The sequence below is a fragment of the Cnephaeus nilssonii genome (assembly GCF_951640355.1).
Source record: "Cnephaeus nilssonii genome assembly, chromosome: 20".
Taxonomy (NCBI): domain Eukaryota; kingdom Metazoa; phylum Chordata; class Mammalia; order Chiroptera; family Vespertilionidae; genus Cnephaeus; species Cnephaeus nilssonii.
This window is the reverse complement of record NC_137091.1, coordinates 2,027,972-2,051,951: the sequence shown is the minus strand read 5'-3', so window position 1 is coordinate 2,051,951 and position 23,980 is coordinate 2,027,972. Positions and strand designations below refer to the sequence as shown.

General features: G+C 51.7%; 1 protein-coding gene across 1 annotated transcript in view; it reads left to right on the top strand.

Annotated features, from left to right (window-relative positions):
* The window catches only part of NUP93 (nucleoporin 93), an 85,928-nt gene extending 63,134 nt beyond the window's left edge, over window positions 1-22,794 (top strand). Inside the window, exons 6-22 of the mRNA XM_079760051.1 lie at window positions 3,364-3,438; window positions 5,626-5,715; window positions 7,434-7,573; window positions 9,240-9,372; window positions 10,813-10,970; window positions 11,795-11,960; window positions 12,214-12,307; window positions 13,606-13,797; window positions 14,163-14,289; window positions 14,375-14,447; window positions 14,722-14,766; window positions 16,395-16,511; window positions 17,212-17,330; window positions 18,122-18,239; window positions 18,665-18,748; window positions 20,091-20,219; window positions 22,532-22,794. Of these exons, the coding sequence (XP_079616177.1) occupies window positions 3,364-3,438; window positions 5,626-5,715; window positions 7,434-7,573; window positions 9,240-9,372; window positions 10,813-10,970; window positions 11,795-11,960; window positions 12,214-12,307; window positions 13,606-13,797; window positions 14,163-14,289; window positions 14,375-14,447; window positions 14,722-14,766; window positions 16,395-16,511; window positions 17,212-17,330; window positions 18,122-18,239; window positions 18,665-18,748; window positions 20,091-20,219; window positions 22,532-22,642 (1,971 nt within the window). The 3' untranslated portion in view covers window positions 22,643-22,794. The remainder of the gene's footprint in view (window positions 1-3,363; window positions 3,439-5,625; window positions 5,716-7,433; window positions 7,574-9,239; window positions 9,373-10,812; window positions 10,971-11,794; window positions 11,961-12,213; window positions 12,308-13,605; window positions 13,798-14,162; window positions 14,290-14,374; window positions 14,448-14,721; window positions 14,767-16,394; window positions 16,512-17,211; window positions 17,331-18,121; window positions 18,240-18,664; window positions 18,749-20,090; window positions 20,220-22,531) is intronic.
* The last annotated feature ends 1,186 nt before the right edge of the window (window positions 22,795-23,980 follow it).

Sequence of the window (23,980 nt, the reverse complement as noted above, 5' to 3'; positions counted from 1 at the left end):
GTCTGATTTTGATAACTGACTTAGTGCCATATTTCATCAATTCCAAGAAAGATATGTGTATATTTCCCACATTTTAACATTTCTGAAATCAGGATGTCTTAAATTCAGTGTTGAGTTGCACTAGTGGTACTGGTTTCTGTGTACAGATTTCATAGCCAGCGTTGTAAATTCATCACTTTGGTCCCATAAAGCCAATTCCCTTTCTTTGGTAGTATCGCCATATTTCCTCTTTATTCTGTACTTGTTTTTCTAGGAGTGTTAGTTCCCATGCTTTTCTCCCTGACTAGAATGTGCCCTCCTTGGGAAAAGTTTGATTCATCCCTGGATACGCTTTGAACAAAAGTAGATGCTCAGTAAAACTTGGTAATTCCCTCCTGCCACTCTCCAGCCATGCCTCACCTGTTCTGGGACGCTCTCTTAGGATGACTGTTCGGGGAACACCATCTGCCCTGAAAGGGCCGCCTCGTGGCTGTGCTCCCAGAGTGGCTGCTCTCCACATATCCCTAGGCTCCTGGCTGAGCCCCTTCTCTGGCCCCGCCTTCCACCTGCCCTCCCTGCCTTTCCGATCCCTGGCTCCTGTTCCTGTCACCCCCCTGGGTTCAGTCTGGGCCCCGTGGAGAGAAACCCATAAGTACGGGGAGTTTGCAGTGTTACTCCCACAGAGTATACTGGTTTCCCAGCCTCAAGCAGCCCCTGGCTTTGAAATTCCAACAGCGTTTGCTGGTTCCTCGGCTCAGGAATGTGCACGTACACATCCTGTGGACGGATAATTGACTTTATGTGTTAATTGACAGAGAGGCTGGGCCAAGGGCAAATGAAGGAAAGGTGCTTTTGAAAACAAGAGCATTAAGCAAAATTAATTTAAATGGAAATCTGAAGCCTGAAAACCAACGACTTTTTAAATGGATAATTTTAAAAATTGGGTTTTTAGTACTGGATAATGTTTCTTAAGGCTATTTATGTGTATTTAGCTGAAACAGCTGTGTCCTTGCAAAAATATTTTAGCACTGCTCCCCTGTCATCCCCGCCTCATTCCTCCACAGGTCACTGGGATTAACAGGCATAGAGCTCTGTTCTTTAAAAAGACCTGCTGTTCCAGAACGGTGGTCTTACCGAACAGCCCTCAACTCCATTCCTGGGAACACTCACAATTAGTCCAGATGTCGAAAACGAGCTGCTGGGGCTTCTGTTCGTACAGGCGTGTGTTCATTAGAAAAAGACCCGATGAGAATTTGCAGCCAGCTCAAAGTAAAACATTCTAAGTTATGTTTCTGTAGTGTCCATATGTCTATTGTTCAGTGTGGGATTTATTTCTGTGTTTATTTTTTGTTTGAAACATGATAACAGCTAGCATTTATTGGCTGAGTGTTGGGCACTATGCTGATTCTACTTATTCTTCACAACAGTGGTTGTGAATACTGCTTTTCTCCCCACTTAATCTTCACAGACCTATGAGATGCATCTCATCCCTGCTCCTGTTTTATAGCTAAAAGAAGCAATACACTCAGTCCAGGTCACACGCCAGTGAGTGGTGGAGTCAGCATTTCTAACCACTCTTGTTGTTCAATGGCTGTCCTTGGAAAGTTGTGCCAAGCTGCCCTGGCCGGCAGCGTGGTGCCGACTTTGGATGCAAACCATGGTTCCACTGTTCCTGTAGGAGTGACCTTGGGCAGGTTGCTTTCTGTGTGCTTTGGTGTCTCCATGTGTAAAACTGATACGGTGAAGGTACATATCTCATAGGGTTGCGGAGTGAATACATGGACATTAAGACGGTGCTTGGCACTTAGTAGGTGCTCAGTGAGTGTAGTTATTGTAACCTCGTAGTTTTCAGTAATTGCGTGACTCAGATAGGAATGGCCATTGGGTGTAGTTTAACTACATGTGCCAGACTGAAAGGTAGCAGGGGTGAAGATAACAGGTAGGGATTTGGAATAGTCATTGGGCCAGCCAGCTTCCACCAAGGTAGGTGAAGTGTTCAAAGCTCTTTTAGTGTCAGTGACTGCAGAAGGTCCGCGCTGAGGTTGTCTGGGACAGCCCCTTCACTCAGCTAATGGGAAGCAGAGGCTCTAAGAGAATGTGCAGTCCCCAAAGCCAGGGAGAAAGTGGCCTTCCTAGAACCCAGGTGTCCCGACAGTCCAGTTCATTCTCCAGAACCTGAGTGTGTACAGCCCACCTTTCCGCCTCCAGCCCTCTCTCCTCTACCCAACTCCCAGGGCAAGCTCACACGCGTCTTCCGTTGACCAGTTTTGCTAGTGCTAGGAGGTATTGCTGCTCTCTTCCCCTGGTTTCCTGGGAAGCCTACTTTAAACTGCTTTACTTTAAATTTAGAGAATAGAGCACTTATTTCTTTTTAAATGAGAGAAGTGAATAAAAAATTTGGTTTCTGCACCAGCACAGTACAAACCAAAGTATTGGAAATTTAAGAATATACCTATAGGATACACCTAATTTGGATCCATATTTGTTTACAGTAGGGAGTAAGCTTAGCTAAAGATTAATGTTAGTCTCTCTTTTTTAAATACTTCTACTCTTTCCCATATATTTGTGTCTAACTCTCCCCAGCAGACAGTAAGGTCTTTGAGGGCAGGATCTGCAGCCTGGCTTGCTGTCATCCGTGTGGGGGCCGATGTGCACACAGCGGTGCACAAGGCAGGCAGGCACTTAGTGGGGATGGATGCTCACTGAATGGCTGAAGGACTGCCCAACCTAGACTGGCTTCATATCTCCAGACGCAGGGAACTAAGCAGCAGCCGTTGTCTTAGTGGGGACTGTGGGCTGGAAGTGTTGAACCCTATAAACTCCATTCCCTCAGCCGCGTGTGATGATTGATGGAAACAGGAGGCCCCGCCCACTCACAACAACGTTGGCCTCGCTGCCCTGCAGCCAGGGAGAGGGGCGATGAGGTGGAGAGGGGGCTCGGTATTGAAACCGAATTTGGGAAAATGTACATTTCCAGAAACGGTCACTGAGATATCCATACAACTTATCCCGCCTCCCATTATTTTTTAGTTAATTGAGTCCCATGGCCGCCCTCTTCTCATGTTCATGGTAAAAAAGTTGCTTTCTAATGAAACCCCTAAAATCATTTGGAGGAAGTCTGACTAGGAAACAGACTCCTCATAGCTTTGTTAAAGGCAAGCATATGGTTACCAAGAGGTCGCCAGTTCCCCAGTAGGGGGCGTGCAGGAGACAGCCAATTGATATTTCTCTCTCATAGATGTTTCTATCTCTCTCTTCCTTCCTTTCTCTCAAAAACATTTTAAAAAGACAGGCATGTGTTTATATAATTTTTGTTTGTTTGTTTGTTTGTTTATATGACTGAATGCTGTTCTTAACCAGTTCTGAATGTGTATTCGTCTACAGCCAAGTTACATCAGCGATGTGGGACCCCCTGGTCGAAGCTCTCTGGACAGCATCGAGATGGCCTATGCCCGGCAGGTGAGCACGCTCTCAAGGAAGACGGAGTCCAGGAAAAATGTGGGCCCCCTGGGGAGTAAAAGAGAGCAAAGACTTCATGTGAAAGTCAAACCCTGAAGCCTCATTCAGAGGACTGGTTAATATTTTACCATCTAGGCCACTGGAGAATTCTATCAGATTGGCTAATTGACTTACTCCGATTTGATTTAGGGAAATTGAACTCTGCCTCTATATGGCCAAGGCATCTCATTTTGCATTTGGCAGTAGCCCATGCACAGTAAAGCCTTGGGTAACTGCACTGCTTAGCAAATGGAGTTCTCTATTAACTGAATTACCTGGTAGGCTGATGGTATTATGGGAAGTCCTTCTTCACCCTTGTGCTGAGAAATTTTCTAAATGCTTTTCTGCTTCATAAGCATTGTGTACTCACCACTTTCTAATGTTGTCCTGGGCAAGCTCACACTATTGTGGGACTGTGGTCCAGTTGTGTATCATGACCATGTAATCGTATGGGTATGGATTGAGGTAACTGTGGGTGTGGGGATCACAAGGACTCATTGGACTGAAAAGGCCCTGAGGACACTATGTACCTGGTACTGACTTTTTAAAAAATATATATTTTTATTGATTTTCAAGAGGAAGGGAGAGGGGGAGAGAGAGAGAAACATCAATGATGAGAGAGAATCATTGACTGGCTGCCTCCTGCAAGCCCCCCACGGCGGGGGTTGGGGGGGTGGTCAAGCCTACAACCCAGGCATGTACCCTTGACCAGGATTGAACTGGGGACCCTTCAGTCTGCAGGCTGATGCTCTATCCACTGAGCCAAACCGGCTAGGGCTGGAACTGACTTTTTGAATAAAGCAGTGCTGGCCACCTGTATGTTTTATTCCAATTTGCTGCTTCCTCGCACAAAGTATCAAAAAGGGGAAATTGTTTCCTGAATCGAGGGTGGCAGACTTCCATCCCTCTTACACCCTTTGGTGAGAAGAGCTCTGAATAGTTTTTAAAGTCTCAGTATACCGTGGCCACTTCTGACCAGGCAGCCAAAGCCAGCCCCCTCCTTCCAAATCCCTCAGCTTCTATTTACTACTCGACCCTCATTTCTTTTCCTCCGCTCCAGTTTAAGATCCCTCCCCCCTACATCTGCATCCTTTAAATTTCACCTTCATTGTTTGGCTGACTCCTTCCATTGCCCCAGCCACCACCAGAGTTCAGGCCTAACAAGTGAGCTTCTGAAGCGAGAACCGGAGTCTTCTGTATGTGTGAAGACCGGGGTGCATAGAGCTAACATTCCCAGCACTGAGGACACCACAGTGTCAGGTAGCTGTCCAGGGCCTGTGCCTTCCGGTGGGAGGGAATCTTTACATCCCAGATTGAACATAGTGCCTTGCAGAGCGGGGAGGGCCCCCATGCTCGTTGAGTGAATAAACACCACCTCACAGTTTAAAACCCATTTTAAATCTTTGCAGCACCCCCAGAGGCTACGTGGTAGCACCCCCCGTTTCTGGTAGAGGGAAGTTGGGTTCAGTGGGTTCCTGGTTTGTCTAACATCACTACCTTGTTCGGTTCCTGGTAGAGCAAGGACTTCAGATGTAAAGACTAGAGTTTGCTAGTTTTTACAATTATTTTAGTTCTTTTAAAATATCATTAAAAGTAATAGTGATTTCTCCATACCTTAAAGATCACATAATTCCTTTCCTTGGGAACATTTGCTAAGGAGAAAGGGCACTCCAAACAGCTGCTGTTCTGACCTGGGGAGGTTTGCGGTCACCCCCTCCCCACTCAGTCCCCGAGCCCTGGGCCTGGCCCATTCCGTCCTTTTGCTGAAAGATTACCAAACTTAGCCTCGGGTTCTTAGGGAGCAGCTGCGGGCGTCCTTCCATGGTCCATCTCTCCCTGGGACTGAGGGTCTGCTGGGCAGAGAGGCACAGAATGGCCTGCGTACTCCCCCCAGGACCACCCTGCTCCCAGTTCTCAGGTCTCAGGAAGGGTGGGGAGCAGTTAGCTCTTGTGTGTGGATGCTGTTGCTCAACCACACACCTGGGAAGAGGGCTGTGGCCTTGCCCACTGGGCAGGACGTACAGGCAGAAGGACAGGTTGGCCAAAGCTTTGCTGACTGTGGGGCAGGAGCTGACTTAAGCACTGTTTCAAGAGGTTTTAAAAAGAAGAGAAGAAAATAGAAATGTGCCTTGCTTTTCCTCATTTCAGATTTATATCTACAACGAGAAGATCGTAACCGGGCACCTGCAGCCTAACCTCGTGGACCTGTGCGCTTCCGTTGCAGAGCTGGACGATAAGGTAGGCCCAGAGCCGGCCCAGCAGGAACCTGGGGGCCGCTGTTCAGAGGGGTTAGCAGCTTGCTGACTTGGCAGAAATGGGCTGAAGAAACACTGTTCCATGGGATAAAATGTTAACCGTTCCTCAGAGTTGTATTGTAAATAATTTAAATAAATATATACATTTCAGTGATTTCAGAGAGAAAAGGAGAGGGAGAAAGAGATAGAAACATCAATGATGAGAGAGAATCATGAATCGGCTGCCTCCTGCACGCCCCCGTACTGGGGATCGAGCCCGCAACGCGGGCATGTGCCCTTGACTGGAATTGAACCTGGGACCTTTCAGTCTGCAGGCTGATGCCCTATCCACTGAGCCAAACCGGCTAGGTCTTGGGTTGGTTTTTTGATGATGGTGCTATACATGTATTTTTAATGCATCTTCAGAAGGTTCAGCCAGGATCAATTCTTGGCCACAGGAGTTCTTGAGCTGTGTTTGCTTTGAAGCCCTGTTGGGCTTTAACTCCTCCCTCACTGGTTTCCCTCCTTAGGCAGACTAACGGGAGCTGAGTTGTGTAGGTGATGTTTGTGGTTTTCACACCCGTGAGCCTCTTGAACGTGATGCTGGTGGGGTCTTCATGAACATTCTTCATATGCCGCTGGTTCCCTTGCTCTCTGCCGCCTCCTCTTTATTCCCACCCCTCAGTTCTTACCCCTGGCCAGTTTTATCCCCCAGGGGAAAATAAATTACGTGAATGATTGGATTGGTAGGGGTCCAGGAGGAAGGGGGAAAGAGGAAGGATATAATGGAAGTAAGCAGGCATACACAGATTTTTTTTTTCCAAAAATGCTTCCAACTTTGCTTTTTTTAAAATAGTAAAATATAAGGCACTACAAACATCTAAAGAAGAAAGTACGCAATTCACCTACCTAGGAAGAGTCCCATTTGGGTGGATTTTCTACAGTTTTAATTTTGGAGAGGACAATGAAAACGGGGCTTTCTTTTTTCCTTTGGAAAGGTGTTAACCTGCTTTTCTCTACTCGTCCAAGGATTCTTAACTTTATGATAGTGCGGAGGTTCAGGGAACACATTTCCCAGGAGGGATGTACAGCGAGGCGGGTTCTGTGAGCGGGAGTCCCAGCTGTGTGGTGGGAATAAGGGCGAGAACGCCCGCTCCTGTCCCCCTGCTCCTGTCGCGGGAGGCACCTTCAGAAGGGACTGAGTGGGAAGGAAAAGGGGAGGCTGTGACACTCCCAAAATGGGGTAAGAGCGGTGGCCCTGGGGAGTCTCTGGAGGACAAAACATTATTTAGGTTAAGCTTTAATTTGAAGTCTTAAAAAAACTAAAACGGCCTTGTAATGACTGAAATGCAGCTACTTGAGTTCAAACTCCTAGCGTGTTGGACGATTATAAAAGTATTCACTCTCTTAAGGGATAACCCAGAGATCCAATGTTGTTAGTTCTGTGTGGTCTTAAGTATGTGGGTGGTTCGGTCAGGCCTGGGATAGCCATGGATCTGAAGCCAGCTCGGGGCAGGCTGCTTGTTGGAAGGTGAAAGCCTGGCAGGTGGCGGGCAGAGGCGCACCTTCTGTGCTGGGGCGTAGCATGGGGCCTCAGACAGGCGCCGTTAGCCTCTCCCGCTCCACGTCCTGCTGCCTGCGGTGAGCAGGTCAGTGCGAGCAAGAGCCAGGCACTTTCTCCAGCCCCACAGCATTGCCACGTGCCGTCTTGTTTATGTGCAGAACACCTCTGACCTGTGGGCCATGGTAAAGCAGATGACAGACGTGCTGTTGGCACCGGTGATGGATGCCCTGAAGAGCCGCAGCAGCGTGGAAGTGCGCATGGAGTTGGTGAGGCAGGCCCTGGGGTACCTGGAGCAGAGGTAAGGCGGCGGCAGCACAGTGGGCTGGCTTTAAAGGGCCCGCAAGTCCCTCACTTCTCCCGTGCCAAGGAGTCCTTATGCTAAGTGCTCTGTAGCTGGTACAGTTTCAACAAGTTGAGCAGGTCCAAGGGGAATAACCCTGTTTTCAGAAGCGTTTCTCTGTCAGGACTAGTTCTGCAACGCTGTGAAAGCGTGGTAGCTGGGGGCACTGTTACACGTCTCTTTTTCTCTTTCTCCTCTCGCTGCCCCTCAGTGTGGAGATAACATGATTATTAGACCCAAGTGCCTTCGGTCGGGATCCTGTTCCCTCATGCGGCTCAGCAGTGACTCCTTAGGCTCCTTTGTTTTGCTCAGCATTTTAATTTTCACACCCGGCAGCCTTGCCGCCTTTAAACCTTAGGAAGGCCCCTTGGTCCTTGCTTTTCCTCTGGTTCTAGTCGGTTGACCCTGGGAGTCCAGTCCTTCCCAGCTGCTGGTGCCTGTGATCTGTGCCTGGATTTATGGCCACGCCCTCACTAACTGGCCTTGGTCACCGAGGGGCGGTGGCTGTGCCCTTGTGCCCTAACCATTGTAATGCCCCTTTGTTGGGAGGGCTGGTGCCGTTCATCCCTCTGGACACTCCTTCCAGCTCTGAGTTGGCCAGCAGGGGTCGTCATGGTGTGCAGCAGACCCTGCTTGTTTCCGAGACAGGGTGCCGGGCTCTGCCGGCTCGAGAAGAAAAGCCACGCTGAGTGAATACACTGCTCCGTGCCACGGGGCCTGTGCAGCTGCCTGGGGCCTGGCAGCGGTCCCCTTCATCAACAGAATAATACTTCCTTAGGAACTCACAGGCTCCCTGGGTGTAACTGCGGTCATTCAGACTTGGTCCGCAGAGAATAGGTTTTTATACCAGATCCGGTGTTGTACAGTAGCTACACGACATGAACGCCATGAGGCACATTGAACTCACTGGCCTCCATAACACTGGTGATTGCCCCCACCAGTGGTACCAGGCTGTGTTCTTTGGTTTTAGATCTGGTGAGCAACACCCCCGCCCCTTTATTAATATTATTACTATTATTATTACCATTTTCATTTATTGTTTTAGAATTATCTTGTCCCAGTAATTCCTTTAGCAGCACTTGGAGCTGTTTGGGAGTTTCCTATCCACATTATTGTCACTTATGTTCTTTTCCACTCTGGCGGCATTGTTCCCTGCTGGCATTCTTTTAAAGGATTCAGTGTCACCTGTTGATAAAAAGAATATTTTAGAATAATTATACTCACTTTTAAAGTATTTTTGCTGGTGCTATTCTTTTAAATTTTTGTAGGTTGACATTTTTCCAAAGAAAAAGTTTAAAAAGAACTCACTAGAACATTAGGCTGTGAGCGGCAGCAATTATTATTCTGCACATTAGCCCTAATGCATTTGAAGTCCATAGTTATGTTCCTCCAGGGATTCTGTTGAGTATCTGCAGTGATGAGAAATCGTTACGACGATCTGCTGCCCACTGCATAAGTAATGCGGTTTGCTTCATTAAATATGCACCATTTCCTCTTCCATGTCAGGCTTGGAGTCCAGGCCCCGCCCTGCAGAGTTCACAGTCTATCTTCTGCCATGGATATGGACACAGATGTGTGTAATAGGGGTTTCAGCCTCCTTAGTTTTTTCCTTTAATTTTTCCAGTTATAAGAATTACACCCTCGTGACTGTCTTTGGAAATCTGCATCAGGCCCAGCTGGGCGGCGTGCCTGGGACTTACCAGTTGGTTCGAAGTTTCCTGAACATTAAACTGCCTGCTCCTTTGCCTGGACTTCAGGTATTGGCAGTTTCCTCTGTGTGATCATCTGTACCTCCAGAGTTTCCCGTTAACATGGCGTTGTGTGTAGAAAAGAGACCAGGAGGGAGAGGAGAGGAGCTAGGAGGCCTTGGGAGGCTGGTAGTGCAGGAGTCCGGGTGATGGTGGCACTTGCTCAGCTCAGTATGTGTGGGTGTGTGTGTGTGGGACCGGGGCATAGGATGTCCTGGGTCCCCGATGTGTTTTGAAAGTAGAGCCAGTAGGACTTGAAGAACTTGGAAGTGGGTGTGGGAGGCAGAGTCAGGGATGCCTTCTGAGCTTGTTGGCTCTGACAGCTGGAAGAATGGAGTTTGATATGGTTCTTAGGGTGTGGCCTCTGCTCAGCTCACAGTCCCGTTGGGGGAATTACCTGATCATGTATCATACCGTGTGAAAGTGCTGCTGGGTGTTGGGGACACAGGTGGCTGGCTTCATAAAGGAGGTGAGATTCACACTTGTGCTTGATAAACGGGCTCACCAGCCTGGGGCGTGGAAAGGAATATTCCACAAGGAGGGAACAGTAGGAACAGATGCATGGCGGCAGGAAAGAGTATCTGGAGTATTGGCTATGTGCTAGGCGTGGCAAGCTTGCAGCCGGCTAGTGAAGGCCTTGAGTGCCAGGCTAAGCATTTCGGATGTAAACAGCTCAAAGGAGTTTGGGTGGGGAAGTGATACGATAAGATCTGGCTTTTAGAAAGAGTCCTGCAGGGGTGGATGGAGAAGCCAGAAACGAGGTCTGTGGCTCATCTCTCTGGAGGAGTTTATAAACTCAGAATGAAAAAGAGGGTCTCTTACTGGTCAGTGAACGTCTTTAGCCCTCTTTGTGGGGGTTGCAGGAGTGCAGGTCTAAGTTGTCACAGAACATGTTACCTGATTTCTGAGGCTACTGGGTTCCGTGGAGGAACCACTGGCTGGCTCTGAATCGGGGGGGGGGGGGGGGGGGGGGCGGCGCAGTGATTTAGAGGAGGAGCTTCAGAGCCAGACTGCCACTTGTCAGCGCACCTTGAGCAAATCCTTCACGTTGCCACTTCATTGTGCTTGTTTGTAAAACAGGGAGGAGGAGGAGGCCATGAATGGTGCCAGCCTAATGGGGTGGTCCATATTAAGGGACCCAGTACAGGAGAGGACTTAGCTGAGGGTCATGAATGGTGCCAGCCTAATGGGGTGGTCCATATTAAGGGACCCAATACAGGAGAGGACTTAGCTGAGGGTCATGAATGGTGCCAGCCTAATGGGGTGGTCCATATTAAGGGACCCAATACAGGAGAGGACTTAGCTGAGGGTCATGAATGGTGCCAGCCTAATGGGGTGGTCCACATTAAGGGACCCAATACAGGAGAGGACTTAGCTGAGGGTCAGCATGTCAGAAAGCTGTCGGTAGGCTTTTGTTGTGTGTTTATTTGAGCATCTTTCCTCTTTCAGGATGGAGAGGTGGAAGGCCACCCTGTGTGGGCGTTAATTTATTACTGCATGCGCTGCGGAGACCTGCTCGCTGCCTCGCAGGTGGTTAACCTGGCCCAGCACCAGCTGGGAGAGTTTAAAGCCTGGTTCCAGGAGTACATGAGCAGCAAGGACAGAAGGTACGGCCACGGCCTGGCGCGGCCACAGCAGTGCTCTCCGCCCGCGTGGCTCACTACGTTTCTACTCAGGAAAAGTAACAAGTAGAAGGCGAGTAGGAGTCTCTGCAGAGCAACCGCTGAAAACCTTAGAAGAAGAGCCAGCCCCGTTGCGGTTCTCATTTCTAGATGTTCATGTGTCTGTGTTTGAGGAATTTTCTGTTCCAGTGCGGGAGAGGCTGTGGTGGGAGCGTGATTTGACTTATTCTGCAAATCCCAGGCACAGCAGCGTGCTGACAAAATGATTAACTGATTAGCACTTAGTGCTTTTCTGGTCAGCCCAGTATGTTGCCATGCACTCCATAGCTCAAAGGCTAGAATTAGAAGTTAGTTTAAATATATGGACATTATGCAGAAGAATTTGTTTGGCAATGTTAATAATGCCTTGTTCAGAGATTGTTTTAAGCCATAAACCCCTGTCTTGTTTGTATCAGGGAGTAAAGTAGGGTTAATGTCCTTGAGTTTCCCCCAGAGGGAGACCCGGAGGCAAGGATTTGCATGCAGGTGTTTATCTGGGATGTGATCCCACGTGGATAAGGGACTCCTGCTTGTCCATCACTGCTGGAGGGCCATGGGGAGCGGGGAGGAGCGCCCTGAGGCCTCTACTGGAGGAAGCTGGCAGGCGGTCACCCTTCAGATTAAAGTGACGGGACCCAGGGGGTGGCAGGACAGTGTCTGTGACCGCGGTGAAGGCAGAGTTTCTAACTCTGTTACGCCTTTGGGACGGGTGCTTTCAGAGGCCCTTGAGGATCTTAGTGACTGTTTCTGTCTGTTCCCTGTGTCTTTAGATTGTCCCCAGCTACAGAGAACAAGCTCCGCCTGCATTACCGCCGGGCCCTCAGGAACAACACAGACCCCTACAAGCGGGCCGTGTACTGTGTCATTGGCAGATGTGATGTCACCGACAACCAGAGCGAAGTGGCCGACAAAACTGAGGACTACCTGTGGTTAAAGGCAGGCGCTGCTTTTCTTGCCCAAGCCCTTTCCCTCTGCTCGAGTTCTACCAGCAGATTTTACCTGCTTAATGTATCACCCAATAAGGCGACCGGGCTAGTGGATTTCCTGTCTCCTGGCTCCATTTTTTATTGTGTAATTCCCAACCAGTAACCACGCCACTAGCACAGCGCCTGATCAGTTATGGCTGCAGCTGCACGCCTGGCTCAGGACATACTCTGTGCCAATGCACCTGTTTCTCTTGGGGGTTTAGTTGAACCAGGTGTGTTTCGATGATGACGGCACCAGCTCCCCACAAGACAGGCTCACTCTCTCGCAGTTCCAGAAACAGCTGTTGGAAGACTACGGTAAGATACCCTGAACCTAACCTCCTTCCCGCGTTCACCCAAGGTCACTACTTACCTTTCTTCTGGGAAAATCCTTCACCTCTGAACTCTGTCTCCTCCAGACCCCGTGGATCTTCAAAACACAGCCCAGCACAACGATTTCAAATCGCAGTCGAGGCCATGTGGCCTTCAGCAGTGTTGTGACTTACGGTCTATACCAGTGGTCGGCAAGCTCATTAGTCAATAGAGCCAAATATCAATAGTACAACGATTGAAATTTCTTTTGAGAGCCAAAGTTTTTAAACTTCTTCTAACGCCACTTCTTCAAAATAGACTTGTCCAGGCCATGGTATTTTGTGGAAGAGCCACACACAAGGGGCCAAAGAGCCGCATGTGGCTTGTGAGCCGCGGTTTGCTGACCACTGGTCTATACAGTAGCTGTTTTCCTAGAACTGCTCCGATCGACATTTGCTCAGGGAGAGGCGTAAAGAGGACTTGCCTATTGCTTTCTCATAGATCTCGTAGTGGCTGTATCAGAGCACAAATGCGGGATAACTACACACACACACACACACACACACACACACACACACACACATTATTTAAGAATCCTGGAAGAAAAGAATCCAGCTAGTGGTCAGTAGTTGTTGAATTCAGTTACTGCGAATCTGAGTGATCTGAAGCCCCTTTGCAGTCTTCATCCCTCGCCTTGTTGAGGGACTGCATCAGGATAAGGAGATCAGCAGCCCTTTTGCATTTCTTTTTAAGGTCTTGAACTCTGTTTCTCTCCCACCTACTGCGAGCAGCTTGGGTTTCACACACGATCCCTACTTGCCAGTGTGTTGTAGGGTCTAGAGAAGGTCATAGAACCAGGTTGGGTTCACGTGGCAGCGCTCTGTGTCCAGGGCCGCTCCACCCACCAGAGGTCCTTGAAGCGCACAGGCTTCTGCGTGGGGCCGGTGTGGAGGCTGACCCCCTCTGCGTGGGGCCGGTGTGGAGGCTGACCCCCTCTGCGTGGGGCCGGTGTGGAGGCTGACCCCCTCTGCGTGGGGCCGGTGTGGAGGCTGACCCCCTCTGCGTGGGGCCGGTGTGGAGGCTGACTCCCTCTGCGTGGGGCCGGTGTGGAGGCTGACTCCCTCTGCGTGGGGCCGGTGTGGAGGCTGACTCCCTCTGCGTGGGGCCAGCTGTGGAGGCTGACCCCCTCTGCGTGGGGCCGGCTGTGGAGGCTGACTCCCTCTGCGTGGGGCCGGCTGTGGAGGCTGACCCCCTCTGCGTGGGGCCGGCTGTGGAGGCTGACTCGCTCTGCATCTCCCCCTCAGGCGAGTCCCACTTCACAGTGAACCAGCAGCCCTTCCTCTACTTCCAAGTGCTGTTCCTGACCGCGCAGTTCGAGGCGGCCATCGCCTTCCTCTTCCGCACGGAGCGGCTGCGCTGCCATGCCGTCCACGTGGCCCTCGTGCTCTTTGAGCTGAAGCTGCTTTTGAAGTCCTCGGGACAGAGTGCGCAGCTCCGTGAGTATCTGTTGGCAGCAGCGTAACCGTCCCCCGCTGGGTGGCAGTGGACACATCCCTGCAGCCCACGAGGATGGGGCAGATGGCGCCCACCGTGACGACGGTGCCGTGCACGGTGCTGGTGTAGTGGCCGGTCCGGCAGGAGAAGCAGGTCCTGGAGCCGTGAGTCTGGGTCCCATTGTCTCCACTCTGCGCTTGGGAAGCAATTGAGGACAGGTGCTGGCGGGGTTGGCCAAAGCTGGCCGGCATTCGCTGGGCTGCAGGACTAGGTGCTGCTGGGTCCTTGGACTCAGCCCCCACAGTCCGTCGTTGCCTGGGTCAGAGGGGCAACGTGGTTGTGACCAGTTCTGTCCCCCCTGGTGCAGTCAGCCACGAGCCTGGCGACCCCCCCTGCATGCGGCGGCTGAACTTCGTGCGCCTCCTCATGCTCTACACCCGGAAGTTTGAGTCCACGGACCCGAGGGAGGCCCTCCAGTACTTTTACTTCCTCAGGTAAAACTTGCTCTTGACCCGTCACTTCAGCTGGTTGTGACCTCGAGTCCAAACTAGAAACCATGTTGCCTTTGCCCCCATACAGGGACGAGAAAGACAGTCAAGGAGAAAACATGTTCCTACGCTGTGTGAGCGAGCTTGTGATAGAAAGCCGAGAGGTATGTTGGTTCCTTCCCTCTCTCACCCATGGCTGTCAGTGTACAGTCTCACGCTAACCGGTACCCTCAGCATGGTTCCGATGGAGAAGACCTAGGGGTTTTTCATTTTCTTTGGTTTCTGACAGTGAAAATGTTGATTCAGTCCCACTGTTTGCAAGTTCATGTAAGCCTTCTCCCACCTCCCCTCTTTCCTTCCCCTCTTTTGTCCCCAAAGAATTATGGATTATGGGTATATCTTGTCCAGTAAATTGAGTGAACATTTTTGTCTCCGCAGTTCGACATGATCCTTGGGAAGCTGGAGAATGATGGGAGTAGAAAGGTGGGTTAGACACGCCCCTGGAGATGTGCTAGTTTGCAGTTGAGATTTGTAATTGTCCAAAGATTACTGTTAGACTTTAGGTTTCAAGGTATTAAATAAAGGTGTAGATATGAATGGAGTTGCTGAGTTCAAAACACAAAGAATGACTGTTACAGGCCCCAAATGATGACCTTGATTTTACATACATTTGTTTCTCCTTAAAATATGTAAATTGGTGACTAGGTAGCTTTTTAGTATGTTCAAAGTACTCATCTGTTCACGCCTGCCACTTAGGAGCTGAGAAGACTACTTTACTGTTCTTCTTGGCTCAGAAAATATGCAAGAAAAAAGATTGATTACTGCACCTACTCTTCCCAGATGGAAAAGTTAGAAATACGCTTGACCTCTCTCAGAAGGTACTTCTGAGGGCTCAGCACCCCACTGACCCCGAGGTGCAGCTGCTCCCGTGAGCCTCAGCGATTCCGAGACCCATCGTGCCCATTGGGTGGCTCAGGAGCAGGGACAGAGGCCCTGCATTGGAGACCTGTCCTGACCCCGCTCGAGCACACTCCCGCTTGCCTCTCCCGGGGACTCACTTTTCTCACCTGTAAAATGGTGGCTAGGACCCAGAGATCTCAAGGTGAGCCCACAGTGCTCACACCATCCAGCTGAGAAGGGAGGCCAGCGGCAGGCTGATGGCGATGGCCATGCTGCCCAAGCACGACGATTGCCAGGCACTGTGCTGAGTGTGTCGGGTTTTTTAACAATAACTCCGCACGGTTGGCATTGTTACCTGTCTTTTCCAAGGGAGGCTAATTATCTTCCTCAAGATCACACCGGTAGTAAGAAGGGGGGCGATTGCCAGGCACTGTGCTGAGTGTGTCGGGTTTTTTAACAATAACTCCGCACGGTTGGCATTGTTACCTGTCTTTTCCAAGGGAGGCTAATTATCTTCCTCAAGATCACACCGGTAGTAAGAAGGGGGGCTAGAATTTGAACCCCAGAGCTCCTGCTCTCCCTGATCTGTGCTGCCTCTCGGGTGGCAGGTGCAGGTCCCTGACTTGGTCCAGTGCTGATGGAGAATCAGAACGGCCAGTCGGACGTCACGAGATCCGCCCTGGCTTTCTGTGGTCCCTAAGGCCTCATGCTCTCCTGACCATCTGGTTGCCGTCGAGTGATGATGGTGATTTGAAAATTTAAAATTAAAAAAAAAATTCTGATACCCCTTGCCGGGTATATTTGAGCACTGCGTTTCTTTTGCCATCTGTCTTAGAAAGCAAATCTAAAACTCGGATATTTTTCCTGAGTTTTCTGATTCCCCTCCCATGGTGCCTACTCGGCAGCAAAGTTAAAATCATCGGTGATGTTACCCACACTCAGGGTCGTTCTGGAAGATGAGAGAGCCCAGAGTCTTCCTGCCGACTCTCTGTGCTCCCTCTCCATGCAGTTTCCTTGGTCCCTTTCGTATGTTTAACAAGCCCTATGTTTCCACGAAGCCAGAGCCCAGCCGATGAAATGCGTGTATTGCCCAGGGCAAGCATGTTCAGTGAAAGTGGTTTTCAGATCCCAGTTGCTTCTCGGCTTTTACAGTAACAGCTCCATGCACCCATCTCTCTCTCTCCCTCCCCGTCCATCATCTGTCTTGTCAGCCTGGAGTCATAGATAAGTTTACTAATGACACGAAGCCTATTATCAACAAAGTTGCTTCCGTGGCGGAAAATAAAGGACTGTTTGAGGAAGCTGCAAAGCTTTACGACCTTGCCAAGGTACCGTGCGCCCTTCCTCCTCCTGCACTTAATGGATCTGTCGCTGCTGGGCGGTACACGCACAGACGTTCGGGGATGGGGGGTGCTCGCCCCTGCCGAGGCATGCTCCCTGGTGCTTAGGCGTCCGTGGTCCCATCAGGGTGAGATCGCTCTACAGAATTATTTCTGCCCGTGACGTTTTTCTGGCCAAGAAAGAGTGGCGTATTGTAAGGACGTCCTGCAGGCATTGAGCTGTAGTCTCACTTGGCAGCCGAATAAGTGTCGTCACATTTTGATGGCGAAGCTGCTGGTGAAAATGCCTTGGTGCCTACCCTTCGGGCAGCGCAGACACGCGGTGATCAAGGCGCGGTGGGGAGCAGGACGGCAGCTGAGGCGTTCCGAGAGCGGGAATAAGGGTTTCCACGTCATGATGGCTGCTGCTGATGGTGTGGCCAGGAAAAGATGACACTATCTCCTTTCATCAACAGAAGAGTGGACAAAAAGAGGGTTATACTTCATTTCTTTTTTAATTTAAAGATGTTTTGGTTGAGGTCTAATTAAGATGTAGCCCAGTGTGGATGGTTCTGTAAGTGTAACCACCCCCCAGATCAAGATTCAGAGCATGTCCACCCACCACCCCAGAACGTCCCCTCTTTTGTGTGGTTACTTAGTGCCTTCTGTTGATCATCTGATTCCTTCCTTACCTTAAAACATCGAACAGAATGCTGATAAGGTGCTGGAGCTGATGAACAAACTGCTGAGCCCCGTCGTGCCCCAGATCAGCGCCCCGCAGTCCAACAAGGAGAGGCTGAAGAACATGGCCCTCTCCATCGCGGAACGGTAAGGCCAACGCCGGCACCAGGCCCAGGGCCAGAGCCACCAAATCTGCTAGTAACAGCAATGCCCCGAGCAGCCCCGACTCACATTCCAGCAGCACCTCAGGCTCCTGTTTCCCGCACCATCACCAGCACTGGGTACTGGCAGACTTAACGTTTTTCCCAGAGAGAAGGGTATGAAAGCGTATCTCAGCATTTAATCCCGCACTCTCTACTGTTGTCAGCCATCTCAGAGGCGTTTGGGAGCAAAGCTAGTGATGGCCAGACGGGGCAGTTCTTAGAGGGGAGTGGCCAGCGCTTCAGAGGCCACCTTCCCCCGGGAGCTAACAGAGTTGTCGGACTGACGAGGGAACGCCCAGGCTGAGCAGAGGCGTCGCCGAGCCTCCGCAGGTGCTCCTGACAAAGGGCCCAGAGAAGGCTGAGCGGTGCTTCCTGGGCAGCGCAGGACGACGTTCTTGGCCAATGAGGAATCTCCACTCGGCACACCGTCCCCAGGGATGGCCGCTGGGCTTTTGGCCCATCAGGGCGCCCCATCCTTCCTGGATATGTGGGTGCAGAGATGGTGGCTGAAGCTAGAGAGCATTGCTTCGTGCAGATTATTTGTAGGAGGATTCCTATCAAATCCACCATCAAAAGCTCGGCCATTTCAAAAAGAAAACACCATGTTCCACTCCTCCGTTCCCCTCACGTAGAGAGTTCAGGAGGGTCTGACGGTTCTCAGATGCTGTCCTAAAGTTCCAGATTGCACGGGAATTCATAATATGCCCTGACCCCTTCCCTCTCTCTTTCTTTCAGGTACAGGGCTCAGGGGGTCAGTGCAAATAAATTCGTGGACTCCACATTCTATCTCCTGCTGGATTTGATTACCTTTTTCGATGAATATCACAGTGGCCACATTGACAGAGCCTTTGATGTGAGTGTCAGGAGGGGTGTTTGAAGTGCAGGTTAATATGTGCCCTTGAAAAATTCAGAACACTTCCTGGGAGTCGCTGAGAACTAAGGAGGTGTCACCAGTCTGCCTGCTATTGAAGGACAAGTGTGAAACCGGGAATTTCAAGGGGATTTCTGTGTTGCTTTCGCTTCCTTTTCCTTTTTTCTATTCCTTTCCCCTTTAGTCTGAAAACAGAGCTCTCGGAGCAATTTGAAATCTGAGTTTTAAAATGGCCTCAGGCAGTGAGGATCGGAATGGGTTAGTCAGCAAGTCGGAGCAAAGCCTTTGGGTGGGAGGGTGGCGTTTTCTCAGAAGCCCGTGGTGAGCGTGCTGGATGCTGTGTTTCAGGAGCTGGCACGACGGTGATGCGTGTGTCATACGGGCTGGTGGGTTTTTGTTTTAAACAGATCATTGATCGCTTGAAGCTGGTGCCCCTGAATCAGGACAGTGTGGAAGAGAGAGTGGCCGCCTTCAGGAACTTCAGTGACGAGGTGAGGCCTCTTGCTGAGCCCTGCCTTCTGCTCCCACTCCCCCGAGAGCTGTTGTTTGGGTGTAGCTAGTGACTAAGTCTGAGGACGTCACCGCCCAGACTGGCTTTTCTGAGAGGAGCTCAGCTTCCCACATCCTGGGCTGGTTTTTCTGTGAGTACATGTCTCCATCAGATGAGTTTCTGACTCAGAAAATACAGTCACGTCAGTGATCAGACATGTTCTTGGGAGAAACAGGTCTCTGGTTGACCCTGTGAGGTCTGGGGTAGTTCTGTTATCCACTTGTTCTAGAAGGTGTGTTGGAGCTTCTCTGGGATCCTCTCTAAGTAGTTCCATTGGGTGCATAGCACATGCATCGCGGCCCACTTCCTCCCGGCCTCTCGGACTGTTTTGTCTTGAGAAGCAGGTGCAGCGGCCATGGACCAGTTCTCAGCCTTGGAGCCCCGAGCCACTGTCTCTGCAGCATCTCTAGCACATGGCCACCATCTAGCCCAGAGCACTCAGCTCGTCTGCACGCTGGAATTGCTAGGAGCTTTAGAAGTCTTCATGCCCGGGCCCTGTGCCCAGAAACTCCAGCTCCCCTGGTCCAGGCTGCGGCCCAGAGCTCCCCTCATTCATGCGCAGCCGGGCTAGGAGTCTTCTCTGGAGCCGCCTGTCCCGGTGTCACTAAGAGCTTCCGTTAGAACTGGTACTCAGAACCAATCCCTCATGAAAACAGCTTCCGTTGCAGAGCAAGGAGGGCCGGCTTCTGCACACGTGGTGGGGCAGTTGCCTGCTGTGGTCCGCACAGCTTGGGTCTTGCCGCTCACAGCCTTCCCTTCATTGCTGCTGTCATTCCCCGCCCTCTCCCCGCAAGCCACTTGGTCTTTGTTGTTTCGTGCCTCCTCTGGACGCATCGTTCGCTGTGTCATGGGTGACGTAGTGCACCTGCGTCTGCCTCTAGGTGCTCCCAAGGGCTCTGCTGGGGCTGAGGGGCTGAGGAGACGGTCTGATGAGTCTGAGAGAAGTGTCCCGCCTCTGACATTCAGATCCACACTTTCCTTGGTGATCACACTGCCGGCCAGTCCAAGCTCACACGCCGGTCAGATGGGCTCAGCCTGCTTTGGCTCGCTGCCTGCCCAGGAGCCGTGGCATAAAGGAGGCAGCAGGAGGGACCCACCTTCTGAGCGGCGCCAACTGGGCTTCGCTCTCACACTTGACATTTCAGTGCCGTGAGCTACCTTTTGGTGACTCACTCTCCACCCGGCAGCTGTGGGCATGTGTGTGCCCAGGCCTGCCCGGAGGCCCCGCTCCCATTGCTGGCCCCGGCTGGGTTCCTCTCCTGACTTCCTGTGTTTCTCTGCAGATCAGGCACAACCTCTCAGAAGTGCTTCTCGCCACCATGAACATCCTGTTCACACAGTTTAAGCGGCTCAAGGGGACGAGTCCCTCCTCGGCTTCCAGGCCCCAGCGCGTCATCGAGGACCACGACTCTGTAAGATCCCCACGTGGGCCGGAGCCATGGCGGAGAGCCGCCTTTCTGGTTTGCCGCCCATCGTGCCGCATGAGCCCATGCTCATGAGCCCAGGCTGCCCTGCCCGTTCCACCCGGCAGCCGGGCAAACCTGGGGAGCCGGGTCAGGAGGCTCCAGGAAGGAACCACACATCAATGGGATTGCTGTTCTTCTCCAGCTAAAAACAGACCAGCAGACAGACAAACAAAAAAGTTGTGCTAAGTCTGCGAATATCACCTTTTTAAAAATACAAAATAGCAGGCTAATTTGTAGTGATTCCGTAAGAACTTCCTGAGCTCATTTTAAAATATCAGGTTATTCTGTGAGTCTCAGCTCAGCACTGTCATCAAACCATCCTCACTTTTGGTCACCACATTACCTCGATGCAAGCCCTTCTGCTCTCATCGGAGCCTCACAGGGACCCAGGGACCGGGGCAGGCACTGTTACCCGGTTCACAGCAGAGGGAACCGAGGCCTGGAGTCGGGAAGCCACTTGCGTTTATGGGCCCCTCGGCGGGTAGGGAAGGAGCCATCGGTCTGACACCCGAGCCAATGCCTTTCCGCTGCTGTGGGGTCTCGGTGTTCTGCGGGTCGGGCAGAGCCCAGGCCGATAGAATCCTAGGACTCATGCAGTGTGTGATGTCCAGTTGACTTGACAAAAGGGCAGAAGCATTTGACCCAGTTACACCATCAAAACCGTTAGTGTTTGAAAATTACCTTTCCCTTCCCTTCTCCACCCAGTGTTGGATGAGGCTCAGTATGGTGTGTAACAGCCATACCTGATTTTGACAGTCAAGAAACTGGAGCTTTAGAAATCCTGTCTTCTGCCTCCGGGGCTGTCTGTGGGCTCTGTCGCTGACAGACCTGCACCGTGAGTGAGCGCCGGTGGGCGTTTCCCCTCCGGCCGCGCAGGGAGCAGTGCTGGGGAAGGGTGCGCCAAGGCAGCTGCTGGCCGCTGTCTGCTCTTGGGCAGCGAGAGCTGCACAGCCTCAGGAGTGACGTCAGGAGGTGTGGCAGCGGCGGCTCCTGCGCGGGGCCTGGGCAGCTGTCGGTGTGTGTGACGGAAGACCCAGAGCAGGCTGCTGTGGGCCAGGGCGGAGGCGGACGTTCCCGGTGCGCTGGGTGCTGCCTCCAGGTCGGCGGAGGCCCTGCTCACCTGTGGGGCTGCTAGCCTGGTGGGCGGAACACATTCTGTGTTTTAATCTCTCTGTTTTCGGCACTTAGTTTTTGCATGTCATGAGTAAAGCCATTCTGCTGTGTTCCTCCTGCCCATCACTCTTCTTTTTTAGGGGTAGAGACGGACAGAGTAGACTTAGGTGTACACGCTGCCTGCCCAGGCCGTGGCCTCATGGTTCATGTGCAGTGCTGCCCAGCCAGGGGCCCGGCCCTTTGCCCGCACACCCCTGGGCTCATGCAGAGTAGCTTACAGTCAGCCGTGAGGGCCCGGGCACTGGTATGCGCGTTGAACGAAAGTCTCACAGGTACTCTCATCATAAAGTAACCTTTTCTTTAGATTTGGGCATGAGGACACATACTCGCCAGTTTATTGTATGTGTCAGGTAAGCACTTGCCTTCAGTTCCTTCCTGGATGGCCCTGAGGAGCCTAGGAGTAAGAGCCCAGTTACTGGGCAGAGGATGTCTGTGGACTCCCCCGTTCTCTTTCCGGGCGGTTTCCTTTCTCGCTGCTACAAGCATCTCATGTATCTCACTGGGGCCACACAAAGCTGTTCTCCAAAGTTTCTGTATTAATCATCTGTCAGAAATCAGAGACGGCTGTCTTTCTACTGTTTTAGAGACACCTGAGTTAAAATCTTTCCCCTCCTGGAACAATCCATGGAATCCCATAATGTTGTTGCCAAGGGAACGAGGGCCAAGCACTTATGTCAGGAAGGAAGGAGTGGGAGGAAAGACGGGGGAGAGAGAGCTGGCCTGGGGCTGCATTGTCTCTGCTCCCCAGGGAAGCGGCAGGCACCAGCCAGGGGAGAGGCCGGGCCAGTGGAGCAGGGTCTACAGCGCAGGCCTGTGTCCCAGCTGGTCACCTGTCAGGTGGGGCAGCTGGCCTGGCAGACCCAGCTGGCCTTGGCTTAGGAGAGCTTGGAGCTGGGCCCTGGGACGGGCTGTGCTAACTCTGTACCTTGCGGAAGAACGTGGTTGTCTCTCCCCGCTCTCCTCCCCCCTCCTCGCCCCTGGAACCTGCCCCTGGTCCCAGCGGGTAGAAAATGATAGACCCTGCTGGTGGTCCCGGCACAGCACCCAACTTAAAGGTAACGGCTTTCTCGTCTTCCCTTTCTCAGCAACTCCGAAGTCAAGCCCGGGCCCTGATTACCTTTGCTGGGATGATACCCTACCGGACGTCCGGGGACACCAACGCGAGGCTGGTGCAGATGGAGGTCCTCATGAATTAAGTGCGGGCTCTGCAGGCTCCGGACGCACGCTGTCAGTACCTCGGGCGCCTGGGCCGCGGGGTGGGGTTTCTGGTTTTGTTTCTGTTGTGTTCTGTTTTGTTTTTTGTATTATGTATTTTTTGTCAACACCAATAAATTTCTTTGATTTGTATTTCTTTTCACATTCTTTTCTTTTCTTTTTTTCCTTTGAAATTTTGTTTAAATTTTTATTTGTATGAGAGGAGATGTCTTCAGTAGTGTTGGGCCAGAGAATGACAGGCTTAGGTAGCCATAGGCGTCTGATTTGGGTCAGGTCGACCTGAAATGATTAAAAATTAACCCAACATGAGCAAGGAAATGAAGGCTTTGGCCGTTACTTTTATTCAGATATAATATTTCATATAATGGGGTCACGGTTCGTTTTTCACATTTTTATTTGGGAAAGCCAGCCTTTCCTTGGGGGCGTTGAGATCAGGGATCACCGGGCACTCGGGGTTCCCTCTCTTCTCAGGTGCGGCTTGGGGTCCAGGTGACCTAAGACCACCCTCCACATCGTTTGCTCCGACTCCAGGATTAACTGCAGGCTGTGCTCTTGCAGTCCCACTGGAGGTGGCCTGGTGCTCCCCTCAGGAGGACTTGGAGCCCCTCATTCCCTTCTCTGGTGGTCAGTACCTCGTTTGATAATGAAGCCGATTGGCTGGGCACGTTCACAGCCCCATTGGGCATTGTCACTGTGGGCGGTGGTCCTGAGAGAGGTTGTCCCTCAGCAGTGGCTTTCTCCCGCCCCAGACCTGGAGGCCTGGGCAATACTGCAGAGGGATGGGACGCGTGCTTGCTCCTCGGTGGCTGGTCTAGGACGCGGAGAGACAGGCTGAGGGTGCAGGGCTTCTGTGTCTCCAAGGTGACGCTGTGAGCCCAGAGGCATGATCCTGTGGCAGGTTATTGGCTTCAGCATCATCCGCAGCTCACCTGTTTGGGGAACTGAGTCTTGTCCCTCGACATTGGTCCATGATCTTACCTTTTACCCAGAGAAACCGAGACCGTGGCCCCGAGGGACCTTCATCCTCCAGGGATGAGTCCAGTCCGCCCCGTGGAATCGGGGCACCTGGAGACAGGGTTCCCACCGGAGAGCCTGGTCAGCCACGGAGGTTGCACCCTGTGTCCAGCAAGCCGGGAGGCTTTACCTATGAAATTTCTAACGGACGTGCAATTTATGCTATTACTCGACCAGTAAAATACAGCCTTTATGCCTACATTTCAGGACTGGCAGAGGTCAGCAAAATGAGGCTGTTTTCGGGGTCCTGAATGTCCCCCACCCTTCATCCTCCGGGGCTGAATTCAGCAGTCCCGGGCCGCCAG